At 47.0% G+C, this 14,374-nt stretch overlaps 1 protein-coding gene across 1 annotated transcript in view; it reads left to right on the top strand.

The window, feature by feature from the left end:
• LOC138546965 (sterol carrier protein 2-like) overlaps positions 1-14,166 on the top strand; it is a 757,362-nt gene extending 743,196 nt beyond the window's left edge. The window contains exon 16 of the mRNA XM_069642177.1: positions 13,117-14,166. Coding sequence (XP_069498278.1) covers positions 13,117-13,212 — 96 coding nt within the window. The 3' untranslated portion in view covers positions 13,213-14,166. The remainder of the gene's footprint in view (positions 1-13,116) is intronic.
• The last annotated feature ends 208 nt before the right edge of the window (positions 14,167-14,374 follow it).

Raw genomic sequence — 14,374 nt, 5'->3', positions numbered from 1 at the left:
AAGCTTATTCCTCAGCATGTTAACAAGACGATAATGCCCGTGTCAGGCTTGGAAGCCTTCTGGCTCTGTGTACTTTGGCGGAAAGTGACGAGGCACCATTCGGGAACATGGTCATGTCAAGCCCCAGTGATAAAGGAGAACCTGAGAAGGATTTGTCACTCCCAAAAGTAGGCCAGGAAGAATGAAGCACGGATAATTATTATAATTGTAATCGTTTTTTTATAACGCATCTAATACCGAAGAGGTTTCGAAGTGCGGACCCGGGATTCGAAACCTGTATTATGCGTCGTCTTCCTTCCGAGGAGAGCACGTTGCCACTGAGCTGTACTACCCGATGCATGCAAGAGGAAGGTTGAACAAGCTGAGACTTATGGTATAGTGCCTTCGGTTCTGTGATTTTATTGAAAACATTTTCAGAGAGGTGTTTTTCAGAGAAACATTTACATCGAAAAAATACCATTTTTCTTGTTTGTTTTAAATATTTGGGGGGGCACCCCTAAGCCTACCTTTTTTATATATATATAATCTATATATGTGGGGTAAGGGGTTAAAACGGGTGGGGAGGGGATCAGGGTGAGACTAGAAGCGTAGGGAAACGGGAGGCTTGGGGGGGGGGGGGCGAGGCCCCAAATATTAAAAACAAACCAACTATTTTTTCGATGTAAATGTTTCTCTGAAAAATACCTCATTATAATTGTTTCCGTTCAAATAACTGGATACCGTACCTTCATTGAGGGGGACAGGTTGGTGACCAACAACGCTTACATTGAATAATGTCTAATGATGCATATGTTTCCTGATTAGTATAGTCGTTGTTTCAAAAATGGTCCGAGCTGGAGAGGGAGATGTGCGTCGCAAAGTAGGGTATTCTGTAGATATGGGTCTGGTGAGGGAGAAATTTGAGATTTGGGCTGGAGGAAAGCGAAATGGGGAGACAGTTCTCTTCTGAAAAGTGGATTTTTTTTATCCCCAATTCTTTATTATGTTGGTTTTGCCCTTGGTGGTTTTTCATAGTTTCATCATTTTTGGGGACGCAGGACAACTGTTGGCTGGTGTAATCTAGTGTGTGGTGGCTCCTAGGTGTTGGCAAAATATGTAGACTGAAGGATAGCTCTAAAATAAGATGAAATGGCAGGGAATCCCAATTGTGGTATACAAGTAGTTTCTGAGAATATTCAGGGACCGACTCCCCAATTAAAAGGAAAGCCACTGTAACCTGACTAACTTGTTCGTTAGATTTACCCCATTTGCATCAGAAGCACTCTGTTCAGTAAGATGAACAAAGAGCACATTTGAAATCTTTCCCCCTTTCCCTGGCCTGCAAGGCTTCCCAGCTGCTGAAACTGCTTCCATTTATCACCCTGTTTTTGAAGGTCCGGAATACTGATTTTTGCTTATGAAAATCACCGGGTTCTCTGCGATTTAAATGCAACACTTAATCTGGCTATGAACTGGTAATGTATTTTTCATGCGACTTTGGTTAGGGGTATGATTTGACTTATATCTACATGACATCTGGTGAATATAAAATCATAACAAGTCAGACCATGCACACTTCTCTGATATTCACAAAACAATGCTGTATTTAGATTTAGTCCTGAGCTGGGGATCTGACGTGGATGTCGGAAATAGGTTGGCGGTTGCTGTTGGATTATACCCCTCCTTTCTGATGCTTGTTAATCTGCTTAGAATCACATGCTGTGCATATGGTCCGACATCCAGTGGTAACCGCGGAGTATTGCATCTCGTCTTTCGGGGGACCGAAAGGGGACATCGGCATAGACGTGTCTGAAACACTATCCCTATCATGACGTGTGTAGTACCCAAAATCCCTCACGCGCCGAGGTACCTCAGATTGTTTTTTTCCACCCAGATAACTGGTCGCCCTATAGCAGAGCTCTTCATGAGACATTGTTTATCTTACCGAATTGTCGGTTTAATCCCCGTTAAGTCACTTCGTCTATCAAGAACATCTTCGACGAAGACTACGGGGGAACCGTCTACAGCTGTGGATTCCGGCACCTAAGATCCGGCGTTCGGACCTCCACGTGGTCGGGCCTTCTGGCCGGCCTACACAGTAGGGAGAGTGGGCTCGGGGTTTGCCATACTGCTATGATGTCTTTCCTCTTTTCCACTTCTTTCCTTTTTGGTCTGATCACCCTTCCCTTCTGCTATGGAAAGGACTCCATTTAGATTCTGCCCTCTGTGAAGGGTCAGATATCCGTGGAAAGACGAGCACACTTCGTGTACGCTTGTCTCCCCCTAGAGCACTAAAGCGGTGTTCGGCATATAAACTCCTAAACCTAATCCCTTAAGGAGCGCCGGTTGAAGCGGTGGGCCGCGTACGGTATGTCACGCGTGGAGCCTCCCTCCCCTGTCGCGACACAAGCCGAGAGTGACGGGGGTACATCAGATGACCAAACGTCCAACGCGGATGTTGTAGACCTTGAGGCGGACGATTCTAGAGCTGCCACGCCCGTCCCCGACCCTTCCAGGCTCGACTCCGGTCTTGCTACAGGGACCACACCTGGTGACAGGGGTGTACAATCGCACCACACAAAACACACAACCCAAGCGCCCTCCTCGACAACATCGTCGAAGAAGGCGCAAGCGACATCGGATCGATCTGATTCGAAGCCTTCCCCGCATCCGCAGCAGCGCATGACGACTGGGTTTAATAAACATAACAAAGGCGCTACTCCCCAAACTACACACGCCGAAGTTTCTGAACAAGAAACTTCGACGAGTTTCAAGGTTTCCAAGGCCCGTGCAGACCCGAAAACTACGAGTAGGCCTCTACCCTGGAAGCCATCATCGGAGGCGTTGTCCCCCGAAGATTCGGTAACTATCAGTAAGAGCATCAACAGGATTGCTACGGCGGTGGGCCTAGTACTGGTTTCGCCCACAGTTATGGGCCAATCCGCCGAAAGGTTTTTCACGGTTTTGGGAGACGATCCTGAGGACTCTTACGAAGAGAGCCAGGTACCCCTCTCAAGCACCCTGAGGAGATCCTCTGAACGCCTTAGGGCGGAGGACCTGGTTCCTGCTCAGCTGGGCCCATTTGGGTCATCCAAGTGGACCACAGAGCAATTTCAGGGGTATATGGATCGGCTGCAGCAGGTTTTCGGGGTTTCTGATCAACCTCTGCTGAAAAAAGCTCGGGTAGACCCTAACCCTCATACACAAGTTGCCCAACACTTAGATGTTCAACACTATGTTGATTATGAAGAAGATGTCCAGAAGGACACGTATAGAGACATCTATACAGAAGAAGAGGAGACTTCTTTTCTGGACAATTATGGGGAAGATCAAGGCGCAACGGACAACTGGGAAGACACCCAGCAGGACGATCACAATTCTGATATCGTTTGCCTCGACTCTCCCCCATCCTCACTGGTTCGGCAGGCTCCCCCGGTGGTTGATCAAATGGCTTTCAACAACACGTTGAAAAAAGCAGCGGAATTCTTTAAAATTGACACGTTTGAGGCATTGCCTGAACAGGATTTCGCGGAAAACATTATTAATGACAAGCCTCCAGCTAGCCAGTCTATCCCTCTCTTGAGCTCTGTAAAGAGACGGCTGGCCCCTTCCTTACTCACACCCGCTCAGACGAGGGCTGTGAACCCAAGGGTCGAAAAACTCTTCCAGCCCTCCCCCACCGACCCGCTTTACATCAAAGGGCACGCAATCCCAGTCTCGCTGGTGGTGACTAACACTTGCAAAAGAGCAGGGGTTCCCCTTGCCACGGGAGAGTCACCCCCGGACAAGGAGTCCAAAAGGTTGTATGCCTTAGGCAAACGGGTCACGTCGGCGGCTGCTTATACCGTCCGGATTGCCAATAACACGACGTTACTGGCAAGCTAAGTCGACGCCCAATTGAACCTACTCCAGGAAGGCCTTCAGGAGGTTCCGGAACCAACCAGAGCCAAGCTTCTCGCCATTGTCTCGGAGGGCAAACTTGCCAATCAAAATGTTGTAAAGAATACCCTGGACTCTGCAGAGACAGCAGGCAGGCCTCTCGCACGGGGTACTCTCCTAAAGAGACACGGCTGGCTGCGCACATCGGGTTTCAGACCTGAGACCCCAAGCATCCATCATCAACAAACCCATAGAAGAGGCCATCCTCTTCAGGAAGGCGGTAGACGATGCGTTGGAGACAGCCAAGAAGGAGCATGAGACTATTAAGTCGCTGCACCAGATTTCCCAAAAATCCTCTTCACAGAGGGGCAGCAATTCTCGGCGGTCCTTTCGAGGACAAGCCCGCGCCGCTCAAAATAATTTCGGTACGGGCAACTTCAACTCAAGTCAACCGGCTGCAAGCCCCACTTACTACCCCCAGAGGGGTCAGAAGCGCAGAAAGAATAGAGGCAGTGGCTCCAATTCCAGAGGTGCGTCAACCTTGGGTCAGAAATGACCACCAAGTTCAGGTCCCCTCCCATGTCTCCCCGGTCGGGGGGGCGATTAACATCTTTCCTCAAGGCATGGGAGGGGATAACTTCAGACCAGTGCATATTAAAGGCGGTCGCCCACGGTTACTGTGTGGAATTCGCCCGACCCCCACAGTTCAGACCGCCGAAACATCGACGCCTTTCACCGGAACATCTTCAGATCCTGGTCCAAGAGGTGGAGGCGCTGCTGGGAAAGGACGCCATAGAAGCTGTCCCGATTCTTCGGGTAAACGAGGGTATTTATTCAATATACTTCCTTATACCCAAAAAGGATCTCACCATGTGTCCTGTTCTAGACCTGCGCCCAGCGAACAAGTTCATAAAGCCCCAGAAGTTTTGCATGGTAACACTTCAAGAGGTGATCCCATTTCTAAAACAAGGGGACTTCATGACAACATTGGATATGAAAGATGCATACTTTTGTATTTCAATGCTGCCAGCGCACAGAAAATTCCTAAGGTTCGTGATTCAGGACAAACACTACCAGTTCAAGGTACTCCCCTTCGGCATAGCCTCGGCACCACGGGTGTTTACCAAGGTCCTGGCAGTGTCAGCGGCACACCTGCGCAGACTCAGTTCCAGTTTACCCTTACCTCGACGATTGGCTCATCAAGGGGGACTCGTTCGACGTTTGTTTTTCGAACACCCAAAAGACAGTAGACCTACTGTTCAGCCTGGGATTTTCTATCAACGAAAAGAAATCCAGCTTAGTCCCCATCCAAGTAAAACAGTTCCTGGGGGCTCTAATTCGCACGGAAGACGGTCTAGTCTTCCCTTCCAGCGAGAGGGTTCAGAACATGCTCTCTCAAGTTCCTCAGTATGTAGCCAGTTGGGAGGTGACGGTACGCAAAGCTATGTGTTTGTTAGGGATGATGGAGTCATGCATATACTTAATCCCCCACGCGCGGCTGCGCATGCGTCCCATGCAGGAGTGGCTCAACAGCCAGTGGTGTCAGGCCAGCGGACAATGGGAGGATCTGTTAGTTGTCTCGCCAGCCCTCGTTCTCTCTCTGCAGTGGTGGTCGAGGGGAGAACCTCTTGAAGGGTAAAACCTTCACCACCCCTGCAGTGGAAGCCACTCTCACGACAGACGCATCTCTCACAGGGTGGGGGGCTCACCTGCTTCAACAGACAGCGCACGAAGTGTGGTCCCCTCAGGTAGCGTCCAACCATATAAACCTACTAGAGCTACTAGCAGTGTTCAAAGAATTCAAAGCCTTTCAGGAGCACCTGCAAGGGAAGACAGTGCTGGTCCTAACCGACAGCACAACAGCAATGTATTACCTGAACAAGCAGGGGGGCACTCGCTCTCCAGGGCTATCCAAGCTGTCCCAAAACATCTGGATATGGGCTCTCAAACACAACATGTTCCAGGCGAACTCAATCTTCTGGCAGACGTACTCCGCAGAGATTTTCCTCTGCCAGAAGAATAAGGATGGCGTCTGCACGAAGACATTGCATCCAACGTCTTCGCAGAATGGGGGTTTCCAGAGATCGACCTGTTCGCTACTCAGGAGAACGCCCAATGCCCAGATTACGCCTCCAGGTACCCCCAGAACCGATCCAAGGGGAACGGTCTCTGGATAACTTGGTCGGGGAAATTTGTTGATGCTTTATTTCCCCCCCCCCCCCCCCCCCCCCGACTCCCCTTCTGAACAAGATAGTGCACAAGATGCACCAGGAACCAGTCACCATGATTCTGGCGGCTCCCATGTGGGCCCGCCAACCCTGGTTTGCGCACCTGATGGAAGTGTCCCTCTCCCGACCAGTCAAACTGCCCTGCCCGTACAACATGTTGTCTCAGGAAAGGGGGGAGACTCTGCACCCATGCCCACAAACTCTGAATTTAGCAGCCTGGCTCCTGAAGTCCTAGAGTTTGGACATCTGCAACTCCCTCAAAGATGCATGGACATACTGAGGGAGGCAAGAAAGCCTAACACACGTTATTGCTATGCCAGCAAATGGAAACGTTTTGTCATTTGGTGCAGTTCCAAAGGCGTCAATCCCACCGATTGCTCGCCTTCAGACATTGTGTTATATCTAACCCATCTGTTGGGCTCTGGGTTAGTCTTCAATTCCTTAAAGGTTCACCTAGCGACGTTGTCAGCCTACACCACGTCACAGCAGAAGGTGTTGTGGTGGAAAATACCTGTGATTAAAGCCTTTATGGAAGGGGTTAAAAGAATGTATCCCCCATCACTCACCCAGCCCCTGGGTGGGATCTAAATGTGGTTTTAACTAGGCTCATGAGACCCCCTTTTGAGCCTATGCATAAAGCTAGTCTGAAAGACCTGACTTACATGACAGCCTTTCTAGTAGCTATCACCTCTATCAGAAGAGTTAGCGAACTACAGGCCCTCTCGGTCTTGGACCCCTTTGTTACAGTCCACAAAGATAAAGTAGTTCTGCGCACTCATCCCAGATTTGCGCCGAAATTTATTTCAAAGTTCCATGTGAACCAGTCAATCGAACTACCCACGTTCTTCCAGAGACCTACTAACATGACCGAAAGAAGCCTTCAGACACTAGATGTGCGCAGGGCAGTCATATTCTACATGGATAGAACTAAACCACTGAGGAAAAATAAACAATTCTTTGTTTCAGTGGCAGCTGGTAGAGAAGGGAACCCTGTCTCTAAATCAGCAATATCAAGGTGGATTGTCAAATGCATCACACTATGTTACACTCTTGCGAAGAGAGAACTGCCCTTCAAGCCTAGAGCACATTCTACTCGAGGCACTGGGGCATCCATAGCATTCATTGCAAATGTTCCCCTAGAGTCCATTTGCAAAGCGGCAACAATTTACAAAACACTATTGCCTAGACACTCATTGTAGGTCTGATTCTCAGGTGGGACAAGCAGTACTAAGACATCTTTTTTCTACTGTTCCTTCTCACAACCCACCGCCAACTCCGGGTACTGCTCGCTAGTCTATGAATGGCATGTGATTCTAAGCAGATTAACAAGCATCAGAAGACATGCATTACTTACCGTAAAAGCTTTTCTGATGATTGTATCTGCTTAGATTCACATGCGCCCTCCCTGCCTCCCCGCTCGGGTTGGAAGGAACATAGATTTCTTACTACTTTCTCTCTTCATGTACTCCCTCACTATAGCCTTGGGCTCCCTCATGGCAGAAAAAATACAATCGGAGGGACCTCGGCGCGTGACGGATTTTGGGTACTACACACGTCACGATAGGGATAGTGTTTCAGCAACGCCTATGCCGACTTCCCATTTCGGTCCCCCGAAAGACCAGATGCAATACTCCGCTGTTACCACTGGATGTCGGACCATATGCACAGCATGTGAATCTAAGCAGATACAATCATCAGAAATGTTTTTACGGTAAGTAATGCATGTCATAGTTACCATAGAGATGCCACAGCAGGCATCTCCTCCGATAGAGCCATGGAGATTGAATGATATGCTGCTTAGGAATGCATTCATTTGACATAGTAACAGAAGTGGACATGCACTTTGGAAAACACCTCGAATCAGGACTTGTGTGATGGCACAAGGGAAGCCTGTAAAGTGTTAAGTAAGACGGTTACGCATGATAGGGGTGCTGTGCAACGCTACAGAATGGGCCAGACCAACCCCCGAAATTGAGCTGGCAGATCCTAAAAAATCTGGCTGAAAGGATTTATTGTCCACTTTTCAAAAGTGAGGAATATGAAGTGCTTCTATTGTGAGCAATGGGGCTTGCAGGTTATTGGCAATGGCACTAACAGCTAAGAATACGATTTCCAAGCTGGGGAATCGATTGGAAGGTTAACGCTTGCAGACGAACCCCTCAGCTTGGAATTAGTTATTGGTATTATTGGCTTTTAGCGTCATTGCCAATAACTCGAGCCCTTGTCCTTGCAGCCCCAAAGAAAGCTGCGGAGCAATTCTCCTGGACACTCTTTGGGGCTGAAACCCTGGATCCCTAGAAATGGCATTGTATCTAGCATTTGGAGTGCTACCAATCCTTGATGCGGACAAATATGCGGCATGCAAATAGCTACGGTAGAAGTCCTCAAAGTAAACGGGCCCGTCCCATCTAAAATGCCCGGTCAAGATGGAATCACTGCTTCTTTTTACACCAATTTAAGGTGTTGGTCAACCACTAGTTAACCTAGTTAGTGAGTTTGCAGCATCGGGAAGGGTGACACATCAAAGTGGCAATATGTTGTTACTAAAAGCAGGCATTTTTGTTGATCATTTTGCCCAATTAAAATAAATCGAGATACTAAAATTAGCCAAATGTCTTCAAGTGATTACCCAACCCCATCCGTCTCCCGCATCCCAAGGCTACTAAAAAGCTGATCAGGTAGGAATTGTAAAGGGGAGGAATGTGTTTGACCATATTCGAAGACTCCTAGATCTGTTAAAGATGGCCAATGTGTATTTTAAGGAATGCTGGCTTTTCTATTATTATACACTTAGAAGGCGTTTGACCAGTCATTGCGCAGTTTATAAAATGTGTCCTGGACATATTCAAATTAGGCTCAATATTTACTGAATGCATCAAGGTGACTATATTTCAATTAGAGCCTGATTGCCCCTCTCTCTCGCCCTCTCTTTTGCTCGCTCATTCGCTCTCCCTCCATCCTGCTCGCTCCTAAATGACGTGTCCTCTGCAAGAGTAATTCGGATTGATTCCCTTTGCTACTTAGAGCTTGAATCGAATAAGAAAGTGTTTTATCTTTGTTAAATAGAGAACTGCACCAACACTGAGAAGCTGAGCACCCACAGGAGGGCGCCCGTTTGCTGCTATCAGGACTGAGAGAGACTGTGCCAGCATTCCCAGAAGCACTGCAACACACTCGCTCGTCTACCTCCTTTGGGCCACCCATGGCAAGAGGATGTTGGATGGAAGCTGCTGCTGTCCCCTCTAAACCAGCCATGCTGAATACAGGGGCGGGTGCCCATAGGGCTCGGGACAAAGTGTGGGAGAGCAAAGCGCAGTCGGTGCTCCCGAGTGAGGGGTTTAGGGCATGCGAGTGCAGATTGTGAAGCGCCCAGAACACAAGCCACAACGGTACACACCCCGTTTCGGCGCCGCCGGTTCTGCGTGGGCCGATTCGGCGCCTCCAATCCGGCGCTGGGATGTTTTGGCGTGCCGTGGAATTACAGCAAGCCCTAATGCAACAAGCGAACCCTGCCCTGGCGCCGCGCCTACTGAAAGTGGATGTTTTATGCCCCCTCCCCTTGGACACTCGTCTGTGGAACAGATTGTCCGCTGTTGCCTTCCAATAGAAGTGGATATTTTGCCTTCATCAACCTCGGCTTCCTCAACCCCCAGACCCTCGAGACGGAGCTATTCAGCCAAGCACAGGCAACCGTACAGGCAGCGCCTAGACCACCAGCCTGCCCCTGATATTAATAACCCAAGCCAGCGCCAACACGACCAGCCAGCCCTAGGTATTAATAACCCAAGCCAGCGCCAAGAAGCACAGCCAGCCCACAGAAGCCCCTAGACCACCGGCCAGTCGCAGGTATTAATAACCCAAGCTAGTGTCAAGAAGCACAACCAGCCCCACACCCCTGCCCCCCCCCGTCGTCACCTAGAAGCGAGTCAGTGAGCACCCCCATCGTCACCTAGAAGCGAGTCAGTGCGACTTTCACCCCTCAACCCCTCCAACCCCCTATTCGTCACCTAGAAGCGAGTCAGTGAGCACATTAAATGTACATTTCTGTGCGGCCAGTTCGGCGCGGGCTCCTGCGCCGAACCGGCCGCGCCAAATCGGCCTGCGACGATCCAGCCGCGCTGAAATGTCCTGCTCCGAGCCACAACACTTTGTGAGAAGGCAGGGAGGGTTGTTAGCAGGACGGGCGTTATCACGATGGATAGAAGGAAGAATAGAGCAAGAGAAATGGAGAAAGATGAATCGGGCAGAATACTAGATTTCATTTAGCAAAATAATGATTTGCAATATGCGGTAAGATAACATTTCATATTCAATTTACTGGATCAAGATGAAACGTCAATTTTTTCAAAATATGCTTTTTTTAAATTTAAGATTTACACTTTTATAAAACATTTAATTCAAAGGTTTAAAAATAAGAAAAAACGCCATTCCATAACGTTTTCTAGAGCCCACACTACAACAGGGCAAAGTACATCCATTAATGGGTGGCAATTGTTATTTGTCTGTGAACCGTGGGCCGGATATTATTATTGCTTTGCGGTAGTGCAAAGTACGTGCTGCTCAGAGTTGCTAGTTTGGTCCTGTCCTAGAAGCTTTCTTTTCCATCGGAGCAGCATTGGGAATCTGGGTGCGTCTCCATTCTAATGAGGCATTGTGTGATGCAAGAAGGCTTTTCCATTGATCGACCCTCACCCCCTGCTAATGGTTGTCGCTCGCTATAAGCACAATGTTACCTCTTTGTGTTTTGTGTATTTTATATTTATCTACTGTAGCAAAATAAAAACAAGCATTGGCAAAGATAACAGTTTGGGCTTTACTAAATGCAACTCCTTGACTGTCGTGGCTGCTTCCCAGGCATAGGAGGCAGCCCGCATAACTAAAGAAGCACCACCTCACGAGACGAATGCAGTGTCCCTGCATTTACCAAACCATTGCCTTTCACAGCCGGATGTTGGGGATGAGGAGTTTGGGTATGGTCAGTCGAGGATAGGCACACTACCTTCCCCCATTGCCAAGACCAACACCGGTACCACTTTCACTCAAACTGGGACCAGTAAGGCAGACAATGCATGAGGATTGTGGAGACAAGAGGGCCTTCGGTCAGCCTCCTTGCAGTCCCTCCCACGTCCCTTTCCGGGTGGCAGGACAGGGGTGCCGGGTACCACAGGGTGAAAGAAGAAATGCTTTGCGTGGGCTTCTTTCTTCAGGTGCCTACAGCATGTCCACTTCTGACGTGGTGGAGGGAGACGGCACTGAGCACATGGCATGAGGCATGCATCAACTAGTCAAAGAAAATAAGTGTGAGCTGTACCCGGCATCCCTAATAGCTACAGTAATGCCCTTTGCCAAAACTAATGAAGCGGATTAGGGATTATTTACAGTGTTTAATGATTATTTATATTCTTAATTTGGAGTCAGTAGCGTTTTGTTAAAGCAGCTTTTGGTCTGATTCTTTATGAAAAAATTAAATAGTAAATACTTTGCCAATGGTGTTCTGTTGAGACAGGGATGCCTGTTTAATGAAGCAGTGCAGCAGGTTGCATAGGAAAGTGAGTTAAATTTCAGGGGAGAGCTGGATTCCTTTCAACCTGCAGGGATCTCTAGGTGTTGGCTGTAGATCTGTGATGAGCATTTCACCTGCCTTTATGCACTCGCAGGTCCTTGTCTACACAGGAAAGTGTGCAACTGCTTTCGGAAGCCTATGAGCCTGGCCTCCACATACAACAAACGATAGTTATTGCTTTGCCATGCTTCCTTACAAAACCCATGCTCGTTGTTCATTATTGTGCTCTTTACAATGAGGGGTGCTCTTTTGCAAGGGAGGGGTGGATCGGTATGAAGAAACACTAGACTCCTTTGACATTAAGTAGGTGCCCAATCATTATATTTATAGATGGCCATAGTGTGCCCACGCGTAACTGGCTCCATCTACTACCTTCTTTAACATTGAGTCTTTCTCCGAGAGCTCGCCTAGAACACGCGTTCCTATGTTCAGTGTGAGCGGCTCGACCAATGCAATTCTTCGCATCAGACGTATTCTTTTACTTAACCTCCGTTTCTGTATCCACCTCATCCACATCCTTAACCACCTGTAGTTGTCCCTGATCTTTTGGCATGGATTACTAATGTTGTTTCCCTTTTTTAAACCGTTAACACCTTAAAGAGTAATGCTTTCATTGGAGTTTGATTTTGAATTTTTTAAAATTATCTATCTAAAATGTCCTTATTCCTTGATTTGCACTGTAACAGTGGAGCATTAGAGACTTTTGTTGGATCTTTAGAAGCAGAAGAAACATGGAGTTTTGACTGTGATAAGAGAACAATGTATGGTAATTGTATTTGGTACATTGTTGAATATGGTTTAATACATTTTAAATGGCAAAAAAAGTAATTGAACCATTGTACACACCAAGGTTCAGTAAAGTACTTGCTTTATTTGGCCATGGGTAAACTTGCAGAATACATGTTCCAAGACACATAGTTACTTGTACACAAAATAGTAGAGGTGTGGAGGACTGTACATCTCATTTAGCACCCGTATATCTCATTTTCAAGTAGAGTACATCTCATTGTCTAGTACAGTACATCAGTTCACCATATTTTAATACATTATCCTCATATGATCATTTGATGGTTAATCGGTTTAACTTCTGTAACCATTTGCCAGGCAAGACATGCTCCTGTTTTACGATATGCATATTTTACTGCCTGTTCATCCCCACAGCCTCCTCTTCATAACTATAGGCCATGTGTAGGGGCTGGTTATCACAAAGGGTTATTGTCCCTCTTTGGAAGCCCGCACACTGAATAGCCACCCCTCTTCAGTAAGAAGAACAGATGGCTATTATTTCAAGGGTATTAGTTAAGCTTCTGTTTAGTTTTGCTCACATGATTCATTGGTTATGTTATGAATGAGGAGCCCAATGGATTGTAAGTAACCCCTGCTTGTGTTTCTCAGAGATATGTAAGCGTATGTCTGGAGGCCTGTTTATGCTCTGTTTCTCACATGCCTTCCTTTCTGTTTTCCCAGGCTTTCTTTCAAGGAAAATTGAAGATTGCTGGAAATATGGGCATGGCTATGAAGCTCCAGAGCCTCCAGCTCCAGCCATTGAAGTCCAAGTTGTAAAGTTCCCCATCTAATCAGATTATTAGAGTGTTGGCGCAGAATCCCTCAGCTTGGAATCAAAATGGAGTTGGTAGAGTGAGGGTGAATTCCACACCATGTTTCATGAGCCCTGTGTTGTAGCCTGAAACATTTTAGCATCGCCTTACTTGCTGCCTAGAAACTGGATTTTGTACACTGCACTGTTAATATACTAATTCAAACCTGGTTTGGGGCCAGCACCAGCCTATGATTTGACAATAAAATATGAGTAATTGATAACCTCCACACAATGCACAATCCTGTTAGATGGTCAGGCCTATGTGAGAAATGAAGAAACCTAATGAGTGCAAGAATGAGGATGATAGGAACCCTACTATGTTCATCCTCTGCATCACTTTGATTCTAGAGCAACCGTGCCTTACCATGGCAAGTGTGTTAACCTGTAAGCAATTTCCATACAGGTTTGCCTATTTACCTTCTTTATCTGAGTGCATCAAGGAACTGTTGGCTTGTCTCGGGATGTGGTTGTTTTTTGGTCTGTCACCACTCTACAAAAGTAAAATTGTCAAGTATGAGTTTCACAAGCATTTTGAACTAACTGTATATCTTTTGTAAGAGGAAAAGATTATGAAACAAACGTTTAATCCCAATCAAGGGAGACAACACAAAAGTATGCATTTTCTGATTTAATGATCTGAAAGATAGACAACGTGGTACAAATGTTTTATAGCAAAAGATTTGTAAGTCCATTCTTCATGCAGTTCATAGGATAGCTATGCGCCCTTGAAGGTGAACTACCCTATTGTATCCATGCAATTCAGAGAAACAATTATGCCCTTTTAAGTTGGGAATTGATCCCTGTTTTGCAATGAATTGAGACTGGTGAACGTCTGATACTGCAGTACGTTAATCTTGCACACTAATTTCCTACTATATGTCTATCTTGGAAAATAAAGTATTCTGGTTGAATCCTAATGGTTTCTTCTTCTCATGTTTAGTGTTTGATTTTTATTTTGATACAAAACAATGTTTAAAGTAAATTCAAAAAAGGTCGGTACGAAAGTAAGATAACTGTAAAATAGCTCAATGAGTTAAGCGGTAGCTATGGTTACAGGTTGCAATCTCGGCAGGGTAGACACTGCCTCATCTTTCAGAGGTGTATAAATTGAGTACAGTTGAGCTG

The sequence above is a fragment of the Ambystoma mexicanum genome, chromosome 1q (assembly GCF_040938575.1).
Source record: "Ambystoma mexicanum isolate Mex_15411 chromosome 1q, UKY_AmexF1_1, whole genome shotgun sequence".
In the NCBI taxonomy this organism is placed as follows: domain Eukaryota; kingdom Metazoa; phylum Chordata; class Amphibia; order Caudata; family Ambystomatidae; genus Ambystoma; species Ambystoma mexicanum.
This window is presented reverse-complemented; position numbering and strand designations above follow the sequence as displayed.